The 27,005-nt window shown below is 44.2% G+C and overlaps 1 protein-coding gene across 2 annotated transcripts in view; it reads left to right on the top strand.

Annotated features, from left to right (window-relative positions):
- Positions 1-384: 384 nt before the first annotated feature.
- Positions 385-27,005, top strand: part of megf8 (multiple EGF-like-domains 8) — a 30,198-nt gene continuing 3,577 nt past the window's right edge. The window contains exons 1-43 of one of the 2 annotated variants that reach the window (XM_079504169.1): positions 385-711; positions 2,186-2,375; positions 2,644-2,807; positions 3,400-3,612; positions 3,997-4,177; positions 4,437-4,525; positions 4,866-5,079; positions 5,171-5,354; positions 6,179-6,324; positions 6,972-7,082; positions 7,309-7,460; positions 7,651-7,752; positions 8,010-8,157; positions 8,590-8,753; positions 9,354-9,557; positions 10,264-10,464; positions 10,771-11,013; positions 11,283-11,401; positions 11,723-11,854; positions 12,040-12,153; positions 12,826-12,909; positions 13,639-13,893; positions 14,369-14,553; positions 14,749-14,962; positions 15,265-15,505; positions 15,775-15,907; positions 16,037-16,287; positions 16,393-16,503; positions 16,976-17,094; positions 17,578-17,815; positions 17,992-18,163; positions 18,604-18,767; positions 19,029-19,164; positions 19,505-19,736; positions 21,342-21,468; positions 21,853-22,063; positions 22,263-22,477; positions 22,766-22,961; positions 23,042-23,210; positions 24,651-24,843; positions 25,214-25,384; positions 25,907-26,037; positions 26,763-26,895. In XM_079504169.1, coding sequence (XP_079360295.1) covers positions 688-711; positions 2,186-2,375; positions 2,644-2,807; positions 3,400-3,612; positions 3,997-4,177; positions 4,437-4,525; positions 4,866-5,079; positions 5,171-5,354; positions 6,179-6,324; positions 6,972-7,082; positions 7,309-7,460; positions 7,651-7,752; positions 8,010-8,157; positions 8,590-8,753; positions 9,354-9,557; positions 10,264-10,464; positions 10,771-11,013; positions 11,283-11,401; positions 11,723-11,854; positions 12,040-12,153; positions 12,826-12,909; positions 13,639-13,893; positions 14,369-14,553; positions 14,749-14,962; positions 15,265-15,505; positions 15,775-15,907; positions 16,037-16,287; positions 16,393-16,503; positions 16,976-17,094; positions 17,578-17,815; positions 17,992-18,163; positions 18,604-18,767; positions 19,029-19,164; positions 19,505-19,736; positions 21,342-21,468; positions 21,853-22,063; positions 22,263-22,477; positions 22,766-22,961; positions 23,042-23,210; positions 24,651-24,843; positions 25,214-25,384; positions 25,907-26,037; positions 26,763-26,895 — 7,176 coding nt within the window. In that variant the 5' untranslated portion in view covers positions 385-687. Of the gene's footprint in view, positions 712-2,185; positions 2,376-2,643; positions 2,808-3,399; positions 3,613-3,996; positions 4,178-4,436; positions 4,526-4,865; positions 5,080-5,170; positions 5,355-6,178; positions 6,325-6,971; positions 7,083-7,308; positions 7,461-7,650; positions 7,753-8,009; positions 8,158-8,589; positions 8,754-9,353; positions 9,558-10,263; positions 10,465-10,767; positions 11,014-11,282; positions 11,402-11,722; positions 11,855-12,039; positions 12,154-12,825; positions 12,910-13,638; positions 13,894-14,368; positions 14,554-14,748; positions 14,963-15,264; positions 15,506-15,774; positions 15,908-16,036; positions 16,288-16,392; positions 16,504-16,975; positions 17,095-17,577; positions 17,816-17,991; positions 18,164-18,603; positions 18,768-19,028; positions 19,165-19,504; positions 19,737-21,341; positions 21,469-21,852; positions 22,064-22,262; positions 22,478-22,765; positions 22,962-23,041; positions 23,211-24,650; positions 24,844-25,213; positions 25,385-25,906; positions 26,038-26,762; positions 26,896-27,005 lie in introns of both variants that reach the window. The other variant, XM_079504168.1, reaches the window with a different exon arrangement.

The following is a 27,005-nucleotide window of genomic DNA, read 5'->3' as shown; positions in this document are numbered from 1 at the left end:
AATAATAATAATAATAATGTGGCAAACACTTTCCCTTATGTAATACAGTTAAAGGTCCACGTCTAATTCAGCAAACATGAGTGTATAGTGAGTCGCATCACCAGACTTAACGTTATACTGTCTGTACCACTTGTGTGTGTAAACAGTGTACTACACACCATATATCTATGCTACACACTGTGTAGTACACAGGTCAGGATTGCGACCAGATGTGGAAAACAAGGTCAGATATGTCCGGTAGATGGCAGTGTAGAACCACAACAGTTAAAGGTCTGCCTTTTGTGTTGGCAACGACTGGACTGCATCACCAAAACAAGAGGCATCTATAATAATATCCCCGAGATGGACCGCAGGGGTTGTGGTGCTACTGTACTGGCCGCATAGCGCATAATGCAGTGGCACACGATTGAATCGTTACATTATTAACAATTAATCAATAAGAAGACTTATAAGTTATCACATTATGGCGTTTGCTGCTGCCTGTTTAACGTTGGTACTGCGCATCTGGATCTAGCCAAGCTGGCTAACGACGGTGGCTAACTGGCTAGCAATAACAGGCTGCTGTGTAGTCAGTGTTTGTGAACCCAGTTGACTCCCAACACCGTCGCCAGGCAGCATAAGCTGCTAACCAGCGAACGAATTGTTGGCTTCTGTGGTGAAGCTCTTCGTCGAAAATGTAAATCTGCAATGAGCCCGAAGAGACGGGGACTGGTGAGTAATGTGGCCGTTATTACCGTTAGCTATAGCCTCTCTCCGAGTCTCCCTGGTCTGTTGTGATATCCTGCGGCTATCTATCTGCTGCTAGGTGTTTTTAGCCCCCTCGCTTCGCTGTAGCAGCGACGTGCAGATTGCAATATCTTACAACCCCTATTTCTATGTATGTATGCAGTATGCGTATGTCGTTGTTTGCACAGTAGGCTACATGGACCGTTGGCTAGAAAGCTACCCAATGTACCCATGCAAGATAATCGATGTCCAAGTCGATATGCATATGCATTGGCAGTGGATGAGGTTACTTGCTACTATTAACTAGGTGAATAAACAGTCAAGGGGGTTGTGGCATTTGTTTTCTGTTGATGCTAGTATGTTGCACTGCAGCACGTATCTCTGTAGCAACAGAATAGCTTGTTATCACCATCCTAGCTTTCATCAATGCAAGAAGAGACAGCAGCATTGCAGCTTGCAGGCATACATTTTTCTTCCAACGTTATTATACACATCATGTATTAGTAAATGAAATTGAACGTGCCTGCAGAAGCAAGCATCCCTGCATGTATGTTTTGTTGTCCCAGGTGTACTTGCTAACGGTATTAATGAGACTGAGGACTGTTAACCTGAAAATGTCAGAATGTTCCATTTAGTTCCATAAAGCTGGCATCAGCCTTCCTGGCAGCCAGGCCTGTAGTGAAAACCCTGCTGTTCCCTGTTGCGGCGACCCTGCTGGTCGCATCACATTGGCTCTTGGATCAGTATGAAACATGAGATTCACTGTCACAGGTCCAAAACAATGTTATCCCAGAAACAGATCCCACTCTACTGGTGCTGATAACATAACTAGACCTAATCGGACCTGTGGCAGCGGTGGCCGAACGGATAGCGGCGCGGTCTAGATACCGGAAGGTTCCCAGTTCGAATCAGCCGTCCGACACGTTAAAATTACCACCGCTGAAATGCCCTTGAACAAGGCATCAACCACTACGATGAAATGTGTTCTATGAGCAGGGCCTGGCTGGAAACAAGTTCTTGAGCTTAGCCCAGATACCCTGGGTAAATATAGATTTCATTTCATTTCATTTCATTACCTGCCATACCCTCTGATGGCTTTGCACACACCAGGCCCCATCTTTCGACCTGTAAACAATTTAGTTTACCGTGTCTATATTATATATTTTTTGCTGCATGTTATTACTGCCTTTTAGTTGCTGAACAGAATGTTTGATTTGAATTCTCAGAACTTTTATTATTCGGCTGCCGAATAATAAACTGCATAACGTCACGTCATAACAACTGCAAACTCATCTAGTTGATAGTAATTGTTTCTTGGCTTACTCGTGATCCTAGTTTACTGAGGCACTACACTGTCTCTGCATTTGGGATGTATGTGTTTACCGTGCTTATTGTAAGTTGCTCTGGTTAAGAGCGCCTGCTAAATGCCTAAATTGTAGTTATTGCTTGCTTCCAAAAGGTGGTGGTGAGGATGGCCTCCCTCCTTCCTGTGTCCCTGCTGCCACTGTTGCTGCTGCTAGCCGGGGGCCCTGGATGCTGGGCAGGGGACTGTAAGGGCCACAGGCAGGTGCTGAGGGGACCCCCAGGCTATGTCACAGATGGGCCAGGGAACTACTCTGTCAATGGGAACTGCGAGTGGCTCATCAAAGGTAAATTAATTAGCAACACATTTCATATAGAGTCATATATAGCGAGACCCCCAGGGTGTTGGTATCTATCTATAATATCAAAATCTGTTTAACCCTATTTGAAGCTTTGGCTATTCAAAAATTGCAGATTGATCTCATTTTAATCCACAAAGTATTCCTTTAATTCACATGGAATACACTTTATAGATTTATAGACATGTAATATAATTAGTTTGTTTGTAATATAATTAGTTCGTTTAAGACTCACACCTATTCTTTGTATTGCTAGCTCCAACCAACAATCACCGCATCGTCCTGAACTTCACCTTCATGGACACAGAGTGTACCTATGACTACCTATTTGTGTATGATGGAGACTCATACCAAAGCCCTCTTCTGGCCAGTCTGAGTGGCAACACTCTGCCGCAGACCATGGAAGCCAAGTCTGGCAAGGTGATAACAACCATTTAAATCTCTCGGTTTTTGTATTTTCCCTGTCTTCTAATGGTTTAGACCACAGACTCTAATAATGTTATAGACCACTTGGATGTGATTTAGAATACGATTTGCAACAATGTTTTCCTATAGTATTTCACATTTTCTCTCTGACCAGCAGATGAATCTCAGCAGATTGCATTATGTACGGCCACATGTAATTGCTCCTCACCTCTTTATATTGGTAGTCAGACTAAATCTTATCCCACAACCCACATTTAATAGTTGTACCATTTTGGCTTATGAAAGTTATTTTATTTATAAAGAAAGATAGGTCTATATCTAAAGGAGGAAAAAAATGGTTCAGAACAGATCTTTCTTTATGTCAGAAGGCATACAGCGTCATTGATGAAATGAGTTAACAGGCTTGCATTTCTATTCTTTGGACTTTGCCTTATTCTGTCAGCATTGGGCATTCTGAGCAATGAGCATAGCCTAGTTACTAGTAGTTGTTTGATTCTTTGAGTAAATTAAGAACATGTGTAAATAAAGTTCATTTTGTCATGAATTAATGTTGAATAACGCTATTCCCTTTCTCTCTCCTTATCAGATGCTGCTCCACCTCTTCAGTGATGCTAATTACAACCTCTTGGGCTTCAATGCCACCTACACCTTCTCTTTGTGTCCCGGAGCCTGTGGGGGCCATGGTCGTTGTGATTCAGCCACTTCTCTGTGCCAGTGCCACCAGGGCTGGGGAGGTGTGGACTGTACCAGCCCTCTCTGTTCCTCCCAGGCTTGCACCCAGCACGGCCAGTGTGACAAGGTCAGAGCAGAGGAGATAATTGTACAGAAATGTACATCAAGTACATAATGTGTTTAATGTTATTTTGTGATGCATAATGTAATAGGCTTATTTTGGTTGTAAATACTGACTTACTTGTGTTGTTTATGTTTATTAAAGTAATGCCTTTATGAAATGGACTCTTGGAAGAATTGCCTAAATGGACAGAAATACTGTTTTCGACATATTTCATTTCCAACTGTTGCATGTGAACATAAACGACACCACAGTCTGGGAGATATACCTGAATGAGGCCTTGTTTGAGTTTTGTTTGAAACCCTGCATCTTCTGGTTCTGTAAAACTGCTTTTGACATGGGCTTGGGTTTTGCCACTCAGCTGTTACTCATGCTCTCTTTGTCTTTCAGAAAGGAGAGCGCTGTTTGTGTAGCTCAGGCTTCCTGGGTCAGAGCTGCCAACTTGGCCTCCGCGACGACAGCGGAGGGGGGCAGTGGTGGAGCGTTAGTGAAGGTGACCCCTACATGCCCCCTAGGACAGGGTCTGCTGGAGTCTACCTGTCCTCTACTGGAGCAATGTATATGTTTGGAGGTGAGAAACCTACAGTGCTTACTCGAGGAAAACAGTATATCTATTTTTTATTGACTTTGTTTCATTTATAATTTGGTGGTGAACAAGAGACCTGTCTTTTTACAGACTCGGCTCCAATGTATTCGCATAACATAATTTGTTCAGCATAAGAGTGTGGTGTATTATATTCAAGGTCAAGTTTTTTATTTTATTTGTTTTCCTTTTGAATAAAACATGTATTCTGTTTTAATAATAATCTTGCTTATGTGATATGTTTCAGGCTTTGACCTGAACAGAGCTCTAGGCGACCTGGTCAAATACAACTTCACCTCCAACCAGTGGGAGAACAGGTCCTACGGTCACTCCCCTGTAAGTACAGTCGTATACTGAAAATAAATACGCCTCTTCAACTATGTAGAATAGCAGGAACAGAAGTTTAGAATGATAATGCCAAAACATCATAATTTAACATACTGTGCTAATTGTTTAGGAAACAGAGCACTAGTGTGACAGGCTCCTTTCACGCTGTTTTCACAATTTGCAGTTTGCGACTTGGCCTAACAAAACCTTTCAGTTGTGAGACTTGTTTTGCTTTAATCCCTGCAGTGCACTGCACTCAATTGAACACAATTGCACTCATTCATCATGATCACCATAATGTACTTCTCATTCTCCTCCTGGCTTTCTGCCCGCCCCTCCTCTGCTTCAGGCTGCTCGTCACTCCCACACGGCAGTGGAGTGGAAGGGTAATATGGTCATCTTCGGGGGTGAGCTAGCCGACGGCACTCTAGCCAGCGATGTCTGGATGTACCGCCCTGCCCAGGATGACTGGCAGCAGCTCGGCCTGTCAAATTCGCCTGGAGCTCCTAAGCTGGCCAATCATGCGGCAGCTGTGGTGGACTACCATCTCTATGTTTTTGGAGGTATTGTCACGTGTGTGTGACTGTGCGTGCGTGCGTGCGAGAGATCACTTGGGAGAGTAAAACATTTACTTAGAATTTGTACATTTCGCAGGGCGCACTGAGGAGGACATGTTCTCGTCCTCTCTCTGCCGCTTCAATCTGTTGGGCTCGGGGCTGTGGGAGACTGTTCAGTCCACAGGGGGGAAGCCGCCCGCCACCGCCGGACACTCCATGGTGTTCCACAGCCCCTCCAGAACTCTGCTGGTCTACGGTGGCCACAGGCCCACCACTGCCAGGTACACATACACACAGGTGGTGCACAGGCGTGTAGTTAGTTAAAGTCTAGACAACGTGTGTGTGTGTGTGTGTGTGTGTGTGTGTGTGTGTGTGTGTGTGTGTGTGTGTGTGTGTGTGTGTGTGTGTGTGTGTGTGTGTGTGTGTGTGTGTGTGTGTGTGTGTGTGTGTGTGCGTGCGTGGAACATGCGCTGTTGGAGTGTACCACTGTCAATGTGTATGTATAGCTATGGATGAAAGTAATTACGAACGAGGGTATATCACAGTTTGCTTTCCATAATGAGTTGGCATATTGGTAATTTGGGAAATTTCATTTTCCTTCCCATTGTAGTTGAAAATAGTCAACGTTGTCCTTAGTCAATGTTCACATAAGATTAAAAAGTGCAATAAAATTAGTAAGCTCCTCTAGTCACTGATACTTAAATATTTATCATTGTCATAGTTTCTAACATAATTAACACATTAAACCCAGGAAAGCACCTGTGTCATTACGATTTTTTAGTTGGTTATTCAAAAATAGCAGATATACAAGCTAACAGCGCATCACGTTGTGCCATGCTGCGAGCTTGTACATCTGCTATTTTTGAAAGTAGAGTAAAGTAAAGTAAAAAAAATATTGATGTGTTTGAAAGACTTTGAATAATCTTCAATTTGAACTACTGATTTAATTTTGAAGGTATTTGTTGAACTACTGATTTGATTTTGAAGGTATTTGTTGAATCAGCCTCTGATCTTAGTGGGTTAAAGTTGCCTTACCACTGCTTGACTGAGACTGCAGGTACAGTGAAGTAGGAAAACCCCCTGTTCTCCCTGTGCCCTATCCAAGGTTCAGCGTGAGGGTGAACAACACTGACGCGTTCCACGTCGACCAGCGCTTCTGGACGGCATTTCGTTCACGTTTCCCGGCCACAGGTCCCAGAGAGAGGGCCTTCCACTCGGCCACCGTCATCGGCAACTACATGGTGGTCTACGGTGAGTGTGTGGTGTACAGAGACTCAGGGGCACCGTGCAGGCACGCTGGCGGTTGGAGGACAGACTGATATCTAATATCTTGTGGTTGGATCCAGTGTGTCGACGACAGGACAGTATTTCCCTGTTTTAACTGCCGGGTGGGTGCTGCAGGGTTGCATGTACACAGCATCCACCAATGGCCGGTGGATAATTAAATGCATCGCTCTGTTTTAGTGATTGCTGGTAATTGACCGTTTAACCATTACTCAGCAATAAGAATTGTGACCCATTAATACTGGCAGGTAAATGTTTTTTTCTTTTTTCTTTTTTTTACATTCTCATCTGGGAAAGTACTTTTCTTTCCCAAATCGGATGCATTGAGGCAGGTGTTACGTAATGAAGCTGCAAACAACCTAGAAATGGAACATTTTAAACTTCACAGCACCCTGGGGCTTATTGTATTATCCTTTTAGCATACTTTGACCGTACTACCTGCACTGTTAACAATCCTGCTAATAAAGTATTCAATCTATCAACCAAAGTTCTTAGCACATGTATAGTATACATCTACACCCAAGTGAGTAGATCACACAGTAGGGTTCTTCTACTGATCAAGCTTAATCGTTCTCTCTTTATCCATTTCTTTCCATGCAACCTGTAATTCTCAGGGGGGAATGTGCATATTCATTACCAAGAGGAGAAGTGCTACGATGAGGAAATCTTCTTTTACCACCTAGGATGTCACCAGTGGGTTTCTGCTGGGGAGAGTCTGCTGAACAGTGAGTCCCAGTAGACCATGTTTCAATGTACTGTACACTCTCTCACCTGCACACATGAACATGTACAATCACAAACACTGCACATCTTATACAGTGGTTTTAACCACTTTCAACCTGTCATTATCATCTTAAAATAAATCTGCTATTTTCACTACTCATACGAAAAGTATCAATAATGGCTTAAATGGTCAACACTACACACAGTATAATCGCGTGTTTCTCATAGGAGGGGAGGCCGTGAGAGGGCGGTACTCTCACGTCGCTGCGGTGATGGAGGGCCAGGTACTGCTGGTTGCCGGGGGTTACAGCGGCGTCGCCCGCGGAGACCTTGTGGCTTACAAAGTTCCGCTGTTCATCAGCAGTGATCCACGACGCAGGGTGAGTGCAGGAAGCACCAGGGAGTGAACGCACTGGGAGTTGAGGTCATGAGGAGATTGGTGAACTGGTTGGCACTGTATAAGGAGTCATGGCAGAAGGGGGTGTGGTAGACTGGTAGTGATGACAAATAATTCAGATGTAGGTCGGTATTTGGTAGTGCACTCTGTGATGCTGTGCCTTGTGCATTCAGGATGCTGTATGTGCTGAGGCACCCGACGAGAGCATGTGTTTGAAGAATCCTGAATGCAGCTGGTGTGAAGGTCGCTGTCGGGAGTACCAGCCGTCCAACCCAGTAAGACCCCCCCCCCCCATTGCACCCCATCTTTAATGTGGAATGAACTTCAATTTTTTCTGTGTTTCTTTTTCTTCTAATACTGATGTGCAAGCTGTAAATCAATGCATTGCGTTGACTATAGACAGAATCTCGGAACTCTTATAAAATCGTTTGGCGCTGCTATTTCGCAATTAATCCCAGATATGATAAGCTAACATTTGTATCATGATTTTAGCAGTCTTTGTCATGCGTAACCACCACTCGTGTGTCCACAGTGCGGCAGCACCGGTTGCCTGGGTCTAGCACGCTTCCTGTCCGACTGCCAGTCCTGCCTGGTGTTCAGTGGCACCCCGCCCTCCCTGGCTCACGCTCCTGGAGACTTCGGCTGGTGTGTCCAGAACGAGTCTTGCCTACCGGTGTCAGGTGAGATGCAGAGAGGGAGGAAGGAGGGCTGAAAAGGAAAGAGGGAGGGGTTTATTGTGCTTTGACGAAAAAGAAAGTTGGGAGGTGACATAGGAGAGACTCCTTTTTGGGGGGCATGCGTCAATAGATGAAGCGAGATGACCCGACTGCGCTCGATTGACCAGCAATGGGCATGTCTAACTGCAATCCAAGTTGCCTCTCCTGCTGAAAAAGTGCTTGGGTACAGTCAGGTCACCTCTTTTCTCACCCTTTCTTTTTTTTGAGAACGCACCACCCAAATAAGATGCATTGACAGCACTGGTTTCAGTCCATTGACCAGTAAATGCATTGTATGTCTTTGTTTTTCTTTTCAAACAAAATACATTATATAATCTCATAAGAGGTCAAGTGTGTCTTCTGTTGTGTGCTGACCTCTCCCTCTCGGTCTCGCAGAGCGAAGTGCGTGCCGCGTGGACCAGATCTCTGGGGCGTACGGCTGGTGGGGGGAGCGTACCCGTTTCTTAACCTCCCTCCACTCCTGTCGCACCGAGAACTATGTCCCGGGACTGCACCTGCTCACCTTCCAGCACCCCCGCAACGACTCCCAGCCTGACAAGGTACGGAGTCCCAAAATCCTAAATCCTGTTGTAACTACAGCACTACCCCCCCCCCCCCCCCCACCCACCCACCCACTCATCCTCCTTCCTCTGCTTCCACTCAACCCTCCAAGTCTTCTGCTTTGACACTGTAATCCCTTAATTTTACCACATGAACCTTTAGCATCCCTCATCTGGGCATGTCATAGGTGAACATTCAGCAAAAATAGGTGAACATTCAGCGAAAATAGGTGAACATTTAGCGAAAATAGCAGATCTACAAGCTTAGTCGTTTGTTTGTTAATCGTAATCCAGGCAAAAGCTTGTTAAATGCCTTTTTTTGTTATTTGATATATGTCACAAATCACACTTTTTACTGTTTATTTTCTGCCATGTGTATTTCAAGTGACTTTCTTTCATTGCTCAGTTCTAATACTCTTTTATTTCCATTCTCCCCTGCTGCTTTTTACCACATCCTCATAGAGAGGCTTACTTTGTCATAAGTAGACAGTGTGCAGCAGCCGGTAGAGAGTAGTGCTTCTGTTGATGGGTGTACACCTCCATCTATCTATCTATCCATCCTCCACCTCCCTCCATCCATTCTCACCCCACTTCCCCCAGGTATCCATCCTCCGAAGCACCAACATTATCCTAAGCCCCACCACGGAGATGGATGTCGCTCTGCAGTTCCGCGGCTTCATCCACCCTCTGTGGGGAGCTCCTCCGCCCGCTCCCCCTCCTATCGAGACCGTCGCCATGTGGGCTCGCATCCAGAGGCTCCACTTTGAGGCCCGCATGGCACCGGGGTCCAACTCCAACCAACTGGTAAGAGACGTCTGTTTCGAAATGACACTTATTCGCAATCTGGAACTTATTTGAATGAATACAAGTTTATTTTAATCTTTATGGTATGACTAGTACATCTGCAGTGGTTGCAGGTGCTCTCCCTGAAGAAGATACACTCGTATACATACCCTGAAAAAGGCAGTATATCTGTCGGAAACTTTGGTTTCTCCTCTGTGTCCCCAATAAACGTGTGGCTTTGGCAGCTATGAGTGTGCGGCTATTATATATATATATATATATATATTATTTTTTCATTTAGTATCTCTCCCTACTCTTACCATTGAGAAATGTAGATCTGGTGTCGGTACGACACCTAGTGGTTGAAGTGGTACTCGGTGAAGCTCCTGATGCCTTATTGGCAGAGTGGTATAAAGTTGGTCTCTCATATGGGGGGACCTGGACTCCAATCCCAGTAGAACAATCATGGAAGTTATGGATTACAGCTTTTTCTCCTGTTTGGACAAATCGACAAAAGACTTAGAACCTGGCTTTTGATATGTTTTATTTATCTATTTTTTTAAATGAGATTGTTAATGGATGGCTGGAAATAATGACACATACGGTAACAGAGATGCATTTCTATTTATTTTTTACATTGCTATTTTATTAAGTCCTTCTCCACTCTTCCTTCTGTCCTACCTGCCTGCCCTCCCTTCTCCTCCTCTCCCTGCGTTGCGGTGAGAAGGAGGTGGTCGGTCGCTGGGCAGCTCAGCAGGAGAAGGAGCTGAAGCTGCTGACCCGTCCAGACGGGAGTCGTCTTTTCCCCAACCTCACCCGGGGGAACCGCTACCTGGTCCAGGCCGAGGGCTACCTCAACAACTCTGGCTCGGGACAAACCAGCGAGATGGCCCTCATCTGGAACAGGACGGCACTGCCGGGAGGAAGTGTGAGTGCCAAGTCCGAATCACATGGGGCAGTTGCACAGGAGGTTGTCTTAGTGAAGAAAAACGGATGCAGTTTTCTCAGTTACATTAATATCAACCGATTTCAACCAGGCGTTCCTATTTTGGGCATGTCTTGGGCACAAAAAAACGAATTTCACCAGACATGCAACAGACATATTATTTGATTGATTAACACAGAATTAAATTGATTGAATTGAAGTGTCCTTGTTAGGTGCCCATGAAATGTGTAGAATCTGATATTGTCCTGCTTCCCTAGTCACTTAGTCTGGTTAATTTCTTTCTAGGAGATCTCCTTCCTGTTCTTGGAGCCGTACCGTTCGGGGTTCTGCTCGGGGTACACGTCCTGCCTGGCCTGCCTGTCGGACCAGTCTTGTGGCTGGTGTCCGTCCCTGGCTCGCTGCCTCCTGCGGGCCAACCAAGAAGAAGAGCCCTGCCCCGAGGAGCAAGGAGCCACCCAGCGCCATCTGCTGTTGGCTCCACAGCACTGCACGCTGTGCGAGGAATACAGGGACTGCTCAGCATGCACTCAGGTAACCAGGTTGCTATGGGAGATATATGATGGCTGTTTGTTTGTCTCTGTGCTGCTGACGTTGCCTTTGTGTGATGGGTTCCGGTGTTAAAGGACATATCGGCCTAAATGTAAGACAAAATGAATGTTTATGCGATGAGTTAAACTTACAATGTTATGTTACTTATTTTCAAGGCATCAGAACTCAAGTTGAAAATAGACGTTTTGACTGAATGTCGACAGACTGAATGAGTACATTGAGTACAATGATTGAAAAAGTCTAACCTGCAGGACCCATACTGCGAGTGGCAAATCAACTTCAGCAAGAAAGGCGACTACCAGTGCAGCCGGCGGGGAAGGCTAGAGGGTTCCATCCGTGACCCAGGGGGGTGTCCTAAAGTCTGCAATCAGTGAGTAATATCTCTGAATCCTCTGACCCAGTTGGCTTCCACCCACCTACTTTTTGCCCTCAAACTCGCATAACAATGACATTTTGCCTCAAGTGAAAAGTTGGCAAGCAGCCATGCTACCACAGAGAATCTCACCTCAGCAATCTGAGTTGACCTCTCGGTGGAATGTTACACACTTTCACTTAAAATGCTCACTCAATCATTACAGGTGCGAGCTACAAAAGCAAACAAACATTGAAAGTGGAAATTATACTTAGTGACTTGTATGTTTTCGCAATATTAACACATAAAAACAGGAGATTAAATGACTGTCTATCCTAGGCGGAAGACGTGCGGGGAGTGTCTGTCTAACTCTAGCCAGTGTGCGTGGTGTGAGTCTGCCCAGGCCTGCTTCTACTTTGCTGCCTACCTCACTAAGTATCCGTATGGAGAATGCAGAGACTGGTATGACAGGTAAGCACTGCAATGAGGTCCATGTTTGAGTTTTCTTTCTAACTCTCCTTACCTTCATGGCAACAGTAAACAAAAAATATTGTTATAGCTATGTCCTAATTGTGTAGAAAACCGCATTCTATGTAAATATTAGTCAGTCGGTCAGTGGTGTATAATTCACCTTTTGTATTCCATCTACTGCCCAGTGTCCACTCAGTGCCCCAGTGTAAGCAGTGCTCGGCTTTGAATACTTGCACAGACTGCCTGCGGACGTTCCAGTGTGGCTGGTGTGGTGACTTCAACAACCCTACGATTGGAAAGTAAGAAATGTGAATAAATGGGCAGACATTCTCAAAAATAGCTTAGTCTTATATGCTTAATTTACTATGTAATACATGGTGTAGATCGGCGAAAATTGCCAATCTACAAACTCACAACACGTCGCAGACTCACATTGTGAGCTTGCATTGTCAGCTTGTAGATTGGCTATTTTGACCACGCGTCATGTGATATTGTATACATCAGTGGCTGAATACCAGCAAGGTGTATTGTTTTCTTCTCCCCTTTCCCACGCAATGTTGTCTTCTGTACCAATGTGTGCTCTACTGTGCCATTAGTTTTATTGTTATTATTCAGCATTGTTGGCACCTGTAAATGGTCAATGGTGCCTTTATCCAAGGCGCTTTACAGAGATTATGCATTACATTCACACACACATTCACACACCGATGCTGGAGGAAACCATGCAAGGCCAACCTGCACATCGGGAGCATTTGGGGTTCAGGGTCTTTCTCAAGGACACTTCGACACTAACTCTGGGGGGTCCCGGGTTCGAACTGGGAACCTTGCGGTTGCCATCCGGTCACTCTACCCCTGAGCCACTGCCGCCTATCTTCCATTCTTTCACAAAGAGGACTTAATGATTGTACGGAAGCTCTTGAGTGATGCTGTGTTTTTGCCAGTCCTTACCTGTATTCCACCCATTTACACAGATGTCTGAGAGGAGATTGGGCAGGGATGGATGACTCCTCTGTCTACAACTGCAGTGTGGCTGTGGATGAAGCCAGGGCTGCCAAGTAAGAAACCTGAACCATTGTGCGCCAGATTTCCTACTAGTGTCACAGTGTGTTGGCAATTAATGTCAGTTTACATTTTTCAGCAGTCGGTGGAATATAGCTTGCTATATATACTGTACATACTGAGCTCTATTATCAATATTATATATATTGATAATATTTAACTTTTTAAATATTGTTAATCATGATACACAATTTTGTCTTCTAAATTAACATTACTAAACCATTACTAAGTCAGGTAATTGGACTTTCTGGTACCATGCAAAATGAGTCTAATGTCAATGTGCTCAGCCTGCTTGGAACTTGGGTGTCTGTCCCAGGCACAAAAAGAAGTACCTCCAATTATCTAGTACGAGGTAGTAATAGAAAGGAAATAAATGACCATTCAATGGAAACACACCAAAAGTGTAGCTGTGATTGCCTGCTGAGTAGAAATAAGAACAATACTGTAGATTTACTTGTGATATCTCATTTGCTCTTTTCATTGTGATGTAATTTTCTTGAACGGTAACATCAAAGGGACATTGATGACCAGAATAGCAATCATTCAGAGTCAGCAATTACAGTTTCAGTAACCTCTTGAACCCCACCATCCCTATTCTTTTTTTTTCCTTTCTTTCTTTTTTTTACTACGTATTCAGATGGTTAATATCCAGGCGTAATCTAAACAGGTTATCATGTGCTGCCTTCCTGTGTGATCTCTCACATTTCCCATGTCTCATCCTTCAGCCCGGAGCCCCAGACGCTGGCCCCACCGCGGCCCATTGAAATGGACATGGACATCGAACTGGAACGGCTGGAGCTCCTGGACGAGGGCGAGTGGGACGCCGTCTGGTCCTATCCCTCCTGTCCCGACGTGGAGGAGTGCAGGCTGGGGCTCCACAATTGCCACCCCTTCGCCACATGCGTCAACACCCCCACGTCCTACGAGTGCCACTGTGAGAGGGGATACACGGGGGATGGCACTCTGCACTGCAACCAGACGTAAGGAGAAACCATTTTACTTACTTATGCTCTTCGATCGCATGAAGGCATCGATAATGTTTCTCCACCTATCACGGTCTCTGGCAACCAAAGACCCACCATCTCACATATGTTAACATTGAGTTATCTCCCCCACCAGACTTTGTAAGTTCTTGTAAATTAATTAAGTTTAAGGAACCCATAAGGGTCCATTTGGATCAATTTACACTCTTGTGTTTAATGTGACATGACATTTTGAACTGGCATGATTTACACTTTTCACTCCTTTATTTTATCACTGATTCATATCACTGTTCATGTGTATAATGGTGTTTATTTTGTCTACTGTAGTGCTTATGGTTCCATTGTATTCAATCAATGTATACATTGTCATGTTTATCAATATTGATACTTCTGAACCCTATTGCCAGCCACTGGACTTGGCAAATAAAATGCATCTCAATTCTGAGTTCTGACATATTATTCTCTCCCCCAGTTGTTATAATGAGTGTCGCAAGGGCCAGTGCAGCGGCAGCCCACGGTTCGAGTGTGAATGCTCCCTTGGCTGGACATCCGACCCTGCTACCCTGGTGCTAAGCGGGGTAGAGTGTGACGTCGACTGTGGCTGCAACTTCCACTCCACTTGCATCACTGCCCCAGGGATCTGCGACCAGTGTCAGGGTGAGGCTCTTTCTGGTGTCTGTCCTGTGTGTGTACATTTCATCCTATCTTTCTTTGCCTTGGAATTTCTGTTTACATCTATATTTATTTCTTTATTTCTTTCACATTTTTGCTGTCTTTTGCTTTCTTTTCTTCGCTCTCTTTCTTTTCTCTTTCTGTCTCTCATATCCTGTCTTCTCTGGCCCCTGCGTTTAGACTGGACCATGGGCCCCCACTGTGAGCACTGTCGTCCAGGTGGTTTTGGTTCGGCTCTGGCTGGTGGTGGCGGCTGTGTGCCATGTGAGTGTAACGGCCATGGTGACCCACTGCAGGGCTACTGCCACAACCAGACGGGCCAGTGCTACTGCACACACAACACCCAGGGAACACACTGCGAGTCCTGCCTTCCTGGATACTACGGAGACCCCAGGTGAGAAAACACCTCACAGGCTCCTACATCAATTCTGTTGTTGATCGTCAGTGTGAATATATTATTTTTATTGTATTATTCTTAGTTTTGAAGCAACACGATAATAAAGGCTGTACAAATGAGAAGTCTTTCTGTGTTTTCCAAGTTTTATTACTGTCTCATAATGCCCCGGGCCCTGTGCTTTATCGTAGTAAAAAAAAGTAACAACCTCATGGCAAAACACGAGTCTGAGCATACATTTCTCCCCATCAATGCTGACTTTTGTTTTGCTTAAATAATAAGTCTCTCTCTCTCTCCCTCAGCAACAACGGCACATGCTTCCGCCAGTGTCAAGGACGGTCCATACTGCTCTCCACCACCTCTACCTCCCCCCTGCCTCTCTCCTCTTCTCTGGGGTGGCGAGGAGGCATCGGGGGAAAGGGAGGCTTGTCTCACTGCTTGTGGGTTCTGTCTGTGACCGAGAACCTGGCTCCATGTCTCCCCGGCCAGCTGTGTCCGCCTGTGGCTCTCACGCTGCACCCAGACTCCCACACGCAGTGTGCTGTGAGTAATGACTGGACCACGTGGGCAATTTCACTCAATCATTAATATTGATATCAACTTCTACAAAATAATTGCACATTATGGATGAGTCATTGACTCATTGAGCCATATCATCTAAGACCTCTTCTTTAAAACAAACTGCTACTGTATGTTGCTTTTGAATTGTTGACAGTAGAGAATTTCATGCATGCACGCACACAAATGCTTGTAGGACACAAGTAATATAATGTATGATAATCCTCATGACACGTTCCCCGTTTGTCTCTCAGAGCTCCTACATCTATGTTTTTGATGGCCTTCCTCGCTTCCTGGGCAACGGAGTGGTGCACTCAGACCACAATCTGATTGGGGCGTTTTGTGGGACCACCAGGACACAGCCAATCACAGTGGAGGCCACCTCGGGTAATAACTGCAACCTTCTCCTTGTATTTATTGCACAGATTTGTTCATTTTATAGTTTTAATTGGAAAATCGAATGGTTGGATAGCACAGAACAGAATAAACACTTCTAATCTTTTGTTTTACCACCAGGTGTGATCTCGGTCTACTTTGAGGCCAACGTGTCCTCAGACAAACCCCAGGGCTTCAACGCTTCCTACTGGGTGCGACGCTGTGGCCAGAGTGCCGACGGCGGTGAGGACGCGTCACCGGTGTGCCAGGGAGACGCCCAGTGCCAAGGAGGCCTCTGCCAGTGTCCCCAGGGCCAAGGCGGGCCTCACTGTGACCAGCCAATCTGTCCCCAGGAATGTGGACTCACAGAGGGAAGAGGATCTTGTAATATAGTAAGCGCTGTGATGCTTTTTGAGACTGCTGAGTTATATTCAGTCTACCAATGTGTACTTGTGAAGAGCTAATTGATTGCTGATTGATATCTTTGCTCGTCTCAGTCGCTGGGAGTGTGTGTGTGCGCCGATGGCTGGGGTGGCTCCGATTGCTCTGTTCCCGTGGACTCCAGTAGCTTGGTGTGGGAAACACTATTGAACACACAATTCACAGTGGTAAGCGACTTAATATGGTTGCACGTGCACTCAAACCTTAGTCTCCCTTGCTCTCTTTTCCTATTAGCCTTTCTGTACGGTAGGCACAAGACAGGGTCACATAGTAAATTAATCCCTTTATTTTAATTTTCCTTATAATGGCATAACAGCTATATTGAAACATGTTATCACATCTACAGTATAATACAATACAACATAATTATTTCCAGGGGCAATTGTGGGTTACCATGTAAATAAATAAATAATTATAGTATTTATTTCAGAGGGGAAATCTTTATTTGGAGTAATGATTAAAAACACATAACTGATACCACCAGTAAATTAAAATGGCCTCGGTGTTCTCCAACTTATTATATAATCTAAAATACATAGCAAGCACAATGTAATCACAGTCACTAAACACAACTATGTATTAAACAGAACCATTATTAACATTAACATTCCAGTTGTGTGTTTGTCTCCTGGCCCACAGAACCAAGCTCACAGGTTCCTCCAGAGGATGGGCCACTCTCTGCTCTCTGGGCCCCAGGGCAACCTCTGGATGTATGGGGGACTCTCTCTCTCAGAGGGAATCCTGGGGAATGTCTACAGGTGAACAATGGCATCTTATATCATGAAGATCCTTTTTTTATTATTGATTTGCCATATTAACCGCATCTGTGTCAGTTAGGTTTTTAACCATTGTTTTCTACTGTGGCTATTCAAAAATAGCAAATATACAAGCTCATAGTCTGTCATGTCGTGCTATGAACTTGCAGATTTTCTATTTATCTTTTCTTTTTTTTTCTATTTAAAAACATCGTGGAACATTTGTGCAAATCTTTGAATATATATTGCGAATATAAGCGAACATTTTAACTCAAATCTTTGCTTCTGGGGGTCCCCGGAACAAGATATTTGGACATGGGGTTTGGTGGCTTTTGAACACTGAGTTTTTCAGAAAACTGATTTAGAACACATTTTTAGAGTCGGCCTCAGGTCTAACTGGGTTAAAGCTACAATTTGAGGCTGTAAATACGTTGTATGTCCATCACTGAATGAATGAGTGACATACATGCTTGCTGCCCGGTTCAGATATTCAGTGTCAGAGCACCGTTGGACACAAATGTTGACGAGCTCAGCAGAAGAAGGCTCCACCCCCATCCCTCGCTACCACCACGCCTCTGTCCTGCTGACCAATCATGAGCCTCTCCCTGGTGGCAAGGGAGCCAGTCACACCTTTATGATGGTGGTGGGCGGCGTCACCGAGAAGGGTGTTGCCATGGACACCTGGAGTCTCAACCTCAGTAGTTTAGTCTGGAGAGAGTACAAGGTGAGATGGTGATACAAAATTGAGTTTCATTCTGGAATGGGATACACATATACATGTCTTATACTACATTATGGCTAAAATGGATATAGAGCATTTTGAAATGAAACGGTTTCTGGATCATGGCCCATGGGAATAAATGCCTGTGGACTGACCGCGATCTCCTCTCCCACCCTTAGAGCTCATTGCTGCCCCCGTTGGCAGGCCACACTCTAACGGTGCGCCGAGATACCTCTGCGCTACTGATCGGAGGTTACTCGCCTGAGAATGGCTTCAACCACCACCTGCTGGAGTTTAGTCTCCTTTCTGGGAACTGGACCATCGCCGCTCATACCGGGACACCTCCCACAGGTCTGGAGGAGCTCTAATAGACTGGTGCTTTTTAATAATTGTTGAACTGAATTGCCCTATCCTGTGACTTTTATATAAACCAAATGGGCGTTGTGTTTTACAGCACTCTTGTGCAACTGCATGACTCTTTGGCCCCTTTTCCACCCAAATAACTTTGGTTCCTGAACCGGTGGCCATTTTTTTTGTTCCAGTTCTGAACCAACTTTTAGGGTGTTTCAGCAGAAACACTCTGAACTGGTTCAATCCCTGGTGGAAAAGGGGCCTTTGTGTGTTGAAAGCTGTAATATAGTGTTATATAGTCTAGTGTTTACATAGCTTATAATTAACTGGCATATAATCACTTCCACTATACATGACAGCGTTTTGTATGATAAAGTCTCGTTCAGAGATTATGCTTCACTCTTGACTGACCACTGGATTGTCTTTGCATCTTCCTTCAGGTCTGTATGGCCATTCAGCAGTGTACCATGAGCAGACTGATGCCGTCTATGTGTTCGGAGGCTTCCGCTTCCACGTGGAGACCGTGGAGCCTTCCGGAGAACTCTACAGCCTGTACTACCCCAACCTCACCTGGTCTCTGCTGGTCCCCTCACAGGGAAACAAGGTAGTGTAGTGTAGGCACTAGGCAGTATGGTACACGTATTTTGAATCTATTTTTTCAAGATTGTACATGTTTTTATTGTGTGTTGTATTGTTATGTTTGTTGTGGACCCCAGGAAGAGTAGCTTAGCTGCTATCGATGAAAAATCAAGAATATGCCATTGGTCAGGCTCTATCCTTTACATTTTAATGTGAGCATGTGTTGTATTTTATGAGACGATATACAGAGAAGAGTCTTAAATGTGATATGTTCTTCCCCATACAGCCCCTGTCTCGTTTCTTCCATGCGGCAGACCTGATCAAAGACACCATGGTTATTGTTGGAGGGAGGACAGAAGCAGAGGACTATAGTAACTCTGTGTCTCTCTACCAAATCAACTGTAACACCTGGATACAGCCAGGTAATTAACTTGACTTTGTTTACTTATTATTATAAATTATGAACAAAGTGAGTAAAACTATTTGAAATCATTGTAAAATAGTAACTAATTTGGTCCAGATCAGATAAGAAAACGTATAGACTTATAAAAACATCTCCGTAAACTATTGGCTAAGTGCTATTCCTTGGCCTTCATTATAGCCAGGGCAGGTCTTTTTAAAGATTTCTAATAAATGTTCTAAACATGCTATGGCCATCTTAATTATTTCATTCTCTGTGGCTGCTTTTTTTTAATCAAACCACTCTTACTTCCAAACCACTGTATCTTCCACTGTATCTTCTTCCCTCTCTCCCTCTATCAGCTTCAGCGGTGGGCGAGCCAATCAACCGTTCAGTGTCTCTGGCCATGACAAGCTGGGACGGCCGCCTCTTCCTGTCGGGAGGTTTCAACGGCGTCACGCTGGGACGCCTGCTGACACTGACCGTGCCCTCTGATCCCTGTTCCCTGCTGCCCACGCCAGAGGCCTGTAACGCCACCACAGGCAGCTGTATCTGGTGTAGGGGTGTGTGTGCCTCATCAGATACTGCTGAAAGGTATGACATTCGAAACAATCTGAATACCTGCGTAGTAGTATTGCCCTGAGTTAGAGGTCTTACATTATTCCACTCACAGTGGGGCCAAATGAACATCTTTGTTCGAATGATGTGCATACACACCAGCAGCAATAACTAGACAAAGTGTCTGGAGTCTTTTATTTCCAATGAGTTCTGATCAAGTCCCTGCCAGTGTAAGCATAGCATAATGCTCCTAACAAACAGGAGGAGACAGAGAATTAATTTACATCTCACTGATAAAGCTCAACAATGCTTTCTGTCCTCAGTGTGCACAGAGTCTAAACAGAGCCTTTCTATCTTTCATTTTCTTGTTCTAGGAAACAAAGCAGCTCACACAGCCCAGCTGTGCTCCAAACTAGTTGCCATGCTTTTAATTGGTGGCTCTTTTCAGCTGGACGGATTGGCCTGAATTTGATTTTCAATAGTGTGAAGTTAAAGCATAGCAAGCCAAGCCAATGTTGCTGCCACTAATTTTCAAAAGTGGCGGCACAAAACATTTCAACATTAATTATGTTGAAATGTCTAGGGAAGACGGCTGCTACAAAAATATGCCAAGTTCTTTTTCTTTCACCTTCACATTTTCCACAATCAAACATTTGTGGCGCTATCACAGAGGGGGCACATAGTGTGTATAGTGTAGTCTCTCAAGCCACACTATCTCTTCCACAGTTGTTGAATGCTACAGCTACATAATCTGTAATTCAGCACTGTACAAATGTACAGCTACATAATCTGTAATTCAGCACTGTACAAATGTAGAACAGAAAGCTGTCATCTGCTCTTCAGACTGGACGAGATAGATGGGCTTTGGCTAATTTGGTTTTCTGTAGGAATTATTTGCGCGACTGCACAGGCTAAACGGAAGTTTTCTACTCATTTAATTTCAGACTTGTAAAACCCTGAGGATAATGGTTTAACCCAGGGAATGGTTTTTCCCTAGACTCATAATTATGTATGTGGCAGTGCAATGCACCATATTTGTGTATGCAATCCTGTGCTAAAGTAAACTGAACGCTAAGTGCAAGTCTTGACACTTGACACTGTTGGCTGGAAGCATTTAAAATTTGTGGGAGTCTAAACGTCTGTTGCAAGAAACTCATCATTTATTTAACTCACGACCATGATCACATGGTATGGAGCACAGATTCATAAAAGTATACAATAAAAAGTATACATTACAATACACAATATACATAGACATATCGAAAGGCTTTCACTATTTGAACAGTGGAAGAACATTTTTCAGAAAAGCACCCAATTTATAGATTACTTTTTGTTTTTCAGATTTTAGTAATGCAATTAATTTAAACATAGATGGGTGGGTAATAAGATAAGTTGGCAGGACAAAATGTCCTGTCAGTATCACTTATTTGTTGCTGGTCATCTTGTACTATTTGCCAGTTTTGCATAAGATTGGGATGTCTGTCCAGTTTTTTTTATGATTTTTCTGAATCCATGTGTACAGTATATACTGAATCTATTTATTAACGTCATACTGTTATGAAGTCAATTTCAGCTGGCCTTGATTAATAAAGATAAAATAGAATAAGACTATTCTAAAATCTTCTCCTCCTTCTCTGGCAGAATGGGTTGTCCTACTGGTCTCTCTCCATGCTCCCCGACACCTCGACAACCAGACCAGTGTCGCAGATTGAAAACCTGCAGTGAATGTCTGGCCAGACACCCCAGGACCTTCTCCAGTCCAGCTCAGGTAGCACAGTCTCACCGTGCCACTGGGACCAGAGTTCTCTATATATATATATAGCCTTTTTATTCATAACTTAACTTGTAACAAGTTACAGGGGAAGGCTAATGCTTTTAGATCAAATGTTAATTCTGACTTGCAAATTGGTTTGTCATATTTTGCACCGTTTGTGGTAGTCAGGCATTGGCTTGTAGTACAGCTGTTTTCAAAATGAAAACAAGTTTTCATTTAAATGAATATTTAACCAATGGAAAGTTTTAACATGTTACTAAATAACTACATTGGATCCATTGGAACAGCAATGAGGAGTAAAGACAGACGGCTATAAACTGAAAACTGACTAAAGTGTTGCTGTTTGTTTTGGTTGTTTTTTCTGTCTTGGCTCTCCAGCCTGCCTTGCAGTGCAAGTGGTGCACCAACTGTCCAGAGGGGGCCTGTATCAGCAGTTCAGTCAGCTGTACATCAGAGCACGACTGTCGCATCAACCAGAGAGAGATCTTCCTGTCCAGCAACTGTACTGAGACCAGCTGTGAAGCCTCCGACTGCCCCAAATGCACCGCCTCAGGCAAATGCATGTGGACTCGCCAGTTCAAACGCACAGGTACATCAAGTGTTGTAGAGACACTTAAAACTAATCTAGAATTTATTTCAATAAAATTGTTACAGCTAAGTACCCTATCAAATGTACCCTTTGTTACCATAACACAAAATTCCTGAACGTATCAACTCTTTCTTATGGCCAGAGCTGCTTACAATGACTCACCACTGTTAACTCCTCGACTGTACTTGCATACATCCAGGCGAGACCAGGCGCATCCTGAGCGTGAACCCCACCTACGACTGGACGTGTTTCAGCTACGCCTTGCTCAACGTTTCCCCAATGCAGGTGGAATCCTCCCCACCTCTGCCATGCCCTCCACCCTGCCACAGCCTCCACAACTGCAGCCTCTGCCTGGGCTCCCGAGGCTCTGATGGGGGCTGGCAGCACTGTGTGTGGAGCATGGCTTTGCAGCAGGTATGACTGTCTATTTTCTAATTTGTACACAACTCTTCACTTCCTTTTCTATTTAATAATACTAATAATTTGGTATTTGTCACTGTGTATTTCCACACACGATGACGGGTGTCCTGCAATTAACCAAGTGTCAAGAGCATTTGGGGTTTTCAGTCGATGCCGTTGATACCGTTTGATAATGAGTGCAACAGCAAAATAACCACATGTCAAAGTGATAACTGAAGGTTTAGCGATGTAAGATTAGGTTCAATTACATGACATGTTTGGAATCTCTCCTGTGTGTTATAGTGTATGAGTCCGTCCTTCGTGCCACTGCGCTGTGAGGCAGGCCAGTGTGGGCGCATTCTCTCTGGCGGCGACTCCTGCTCACCGCAGTGCTCCCAGCTCACCCAGTGCTCCCACTGCATCGCCAGGCCCCAGTGCGGCTGGTGCGCCTCCCGTGGAGGCAACGGGGCCGGCCGCTGCCTGCAGGGAGGACTTGACGGTGGGTAAAATAAGCCATGAGTCCTCTTGAGATTTGAGATTTGAAAGGAACTCTGTAATTGACGTTGTTCTCATTTCCAGGTGTGAGCGATGGAGTGTGTCCACTGAGGAACAGCAGCTGGTCTTTCCTCCACTGTCCAGAGGAAGACGAGTGTGCCAACGGCCACCACCACTGCAACAGCACACAGGACTGTCATGACCTGCCCCAGGGCTACCACTGCACCTGCAAACAGGGCTACATACTCAGCAGGTAAGCTCACGCCTTAATGTCACAATCGCTTTATTCACCAAATACGATGGAACCCCAGCTCTCTTGTCATTATAATCAGTGAACATTCCTTCTATAATGGGACTCGTCATTCTTACTCTTAATCCTGACATGCTAAATCTGGCCCATATTCACATGACTTTCTGCCGGTTCTATTCTTACTAGGCCTTTTTATAGTTGGAGACGGAAGATTGTCTGGTGGTGATGTCTGGAATTAGCCTAACATTAATTGTTGAGAGAGAACGGAAAAAAATCACTGTAAAAAGACATTTTGTTTTTATCATAGTAGTCTCCTGTAGCCAGACGATCTGAGATCTCCACCTGCCGATATGCCTGGTGTGTCGAGAACGACCACTAACAAACCTATGCCTACTGCTTTGACAATCAATCTTGATACTGTCCCAGTATGAAGGACTCGCACTCACACACCAGTTCTAGGTAATATCATCAGTTGGCATTTAAATATCATCAGTAGGCAGAGATCTCTGGCTATGTGAGACTATAATTCATAATTATTCATAAAAAATTATAATATTTCTTTCAAATTATTGAGGGGCGCTAGCTCCTCCTACATCCAGCTTTTGGTTACCGTCCACAAACTTCGCCTTAAACAAACAAATTCCCATTAATAATGAATGGAGAATTTCACGTCATAGTGTCTGAGAAAGTGTCTATTTCACATCATGATGATGTACGATGATAAGAGCGCCCCTCACTTCACACAGGTGTGATTTTTGTATCAAATACTGTATAAAACAGGTTGATATGCCATTCATCATGGCAAAATAAAACTTAACAGGTGATGCACGTTAGGGTCTGACATCACTCCCGTTAGGATTTATTTTGAAATGACGATCGACTTAAAGGAGAATTCCATGCTAGAAGGCTTTCTTACCTTGCTTACCTTTCTTTGTAGTCGTTACGTCCCCACCAAAGAGGTCCAGGTGGTTTTTTTTGTGCAAAAACTCTTTATTGGCTATTTCCTCTACCATAAGCCCTCAATGAATTGCATTGAATTGAATGGGAATTGAATGGGGCTATGGGGTGTTGTGCTGATCCGCTTATTTCCATCGAAATAAGTAGTAAAGTGTGCCGCTTGGGATATTATTTACATTATGAAGAGAGGATATATACAAAAAAATAATAATTTTGAGCGATGGAAATAAGCGACACCCCATAGCCTTCAATTCCCATTCAATGCAATGAGATTCATTTAGGGCTTATGGTAGGGGAAATAGCCAATAAGGAGCACAAAATAACACCTGGACCTCTTTGGTGAGGACGTAACAACTACAAAGAAAGGTAAGAAAGCCTTTTAGTATGGAATTCTCCTTTAACCCTGTGAAACAATACCTGGACAATGTTGACCCTAGATACCTTTGTGTTTGTCCTTTTTGTTTTCCCCCACTTCCCTTCGTTCAGTGTGCTGGGACAGTGTGAGCCGGTGTGCGCCCAGGGCTGTGTGAACGGCACGTGTGTCTCCCCGGGGGTGTGCCAGTGTCACTTTGGCTTCGTCGGGGAGAACTGTTCCTCTCAGTGCAGCTGCAACAAACACAGCAACTGTGCCGGGGTCAACAAACCAGACGTCTGCCTGGAGTGCCACAACAACACCATTGTGAGTAGACAGAGGGATCTATTGATCTCACACAGTGCAGTATGTTTGTTGTGGACTTCTATTTTCACTTATTGTATTGTCATTACTCATTATCAGTCAGTTGCCTATTGTGTTATATTTGGATGTCAGCCCTGTTTTTGTTCGTCTTTTCTGCCTGTTTGTTTTGAAATGAAATGTCTTTGAGCCACATGTAGTTTTTGTCCGTCTTGCCTTTACTTTAAATATTGTTATTACTGGTACTTTGAATCTGGGTCTATCATTATAGGAAAACATGAACTTGGATTAATATGCACACACAAAAACAGCTAGACAATATATTAACTAACTGGCCCCTAGTCTGACTGAATCTGTCCTTCTCTTTCTGTTCCAGGGTAAACATTGTGAGAAATGTAAGCCTCTATTTGTGGGCTCTGCCAAGGGCGGGGGCACATGTCGTCCCTGTCGGGAGTTTTGCAGAGGGAACAGTGGCATATGTCTGTCACGGGACGAGCACAAGAAAGCCTTGGATAACCTACACCTCTACCCCCTGGACCCGATAAGTGTGAGTGTCTTGCATCTTCGTGGTTACTAAAGTCTACCCTCTGTCTCTTGGACCACAGTTTGACATACAAGAACCTCCTGCTTCTAATACAGTGGTTCTCAAACATGTTTGGCTCAGATCTCCCCTGTAAATAACCTTTTCATCCACGGCACCCCTGAATTGCATTGTTACTTTATAGCACCTTTTGTATGTAAATCTTTCCCCCAAAGATGCAGTATGTCACAAAGAAAACTGGAGAAAATATTTGTTTCCATTAGGACAGACTGAAAATAACGTTTAGACTTGGCGGCTAACCACTTAAACCCCAGCATTCCTATTCTGGGGGGGAACATTCAACAAAGATAGCAGATCTACAAGCTCACTGTGCGTCACAGCTTGTAGAGCTGCCGTTTCTTAGTGAAAAGACTTGTTGGTGTACTATAGGCTCAGGTGTACTATAATGCACAGCATGCAGAAAACCGCCACTTGTGAATATTGATTGTTGATTGCTTATGGTTGTGCGTTTCTCTATATGTTTATAAGATCCAAAACTGGGTGTCAGAGGGTCCCACGGAAGAAAACGCTGTGTGTGTGAGTTGCCAGAACAACAGTGTGGGAGACAAGTGTGAGAGCTGCCTCAGCGGCTACTTCCTGCTGCAGGGGAAATGTGACAAGTGAGTGTTGTTTTCTGCTTGGGAAGAATGAGACATTAGATAGCTTTGTTATGGAAAAACAAAAAGAGGTGAATGGCTGCTGCCAGGACTCTTACTCCAACTCAGTACAGAAAGTCTCAACAGTAGCTTCATTAAAAGAAAAACTATTGTTGATAATCATTATATAGCAAGTATTCCAAATCTGTATCCACATTAAAAAGTGGGTTTAAGCTTACCTTTTTACTTCAGGACAATATTGGATCACTTACAGTTTTATTACATTTCAGTGAAGTAAGAGAAAACTGTCTCTGAGGAAAATTTCTAGCTAGAATATCCACATTTATCCACTTTTATAAATGCGCTCTTGAGATATTGTGTACCCATCATTGTACACTATGGGAACGCAGGCTTGTCCTTTCTCAGGAATGGTCCCCTTAACTGTTTTAATTAATTCTCGGTCTATCTGTTATAGTTCTTTTAGTTTTGAGTACTTTCTGTCTTCCGATTCATATATTTGGTATTGTTGTATTTAAATGTATATTGTTGATTTTGGGTTTTGTATTTCGACTACATTGAAAATGAGGGCCTGCCCCTCAATTGTACTCTGAGGTTAAATAAAGGTTATGATGATGATGTATCGTTTTGACAGATATTATGCACAAATATATGGTCATGTATTGTGCATTTTTGTCAATCAAATATGAAAGTGATTCAGTTGAATGTTTCTTTGGTCCCCCTGCCTCCAGGTGTCAGTGTAACGGCCATGCAGACACATGTAATGAACATGACGGTACTGGCTGTCCCTGCCAGAACAACACAGAGACCTCCTCCTGCCTCAGTAGCCCTCAGAGTGACAGGAAAGACTGCTACAGACAACAGGTAGGCACTTCCTGTCATCCACTTACAACAAACATCAGTGCACTCTTCATGTCCTCATAATTACATTTAAATGTTATATAAAGGTATTGGCCATCGTCATTTTGACTGTA

The sequence above is a fragment of the Electrona antarctica genome, assembly GCF_951216825.1.
Source record: "Electrona antarctica genome assembly, chromosome: 6".
NCBI lineage: Eukaryota > Metazoa > Chordata > Actinopteri > Myctophiformes > Myctophidae > Electrona > Electrona antarctica.
The sequence above is the reverse complement of the archived record's forward strand: the minus strand, read 5'-3'. Positions and strand labels throughout refer to the sequence as shown.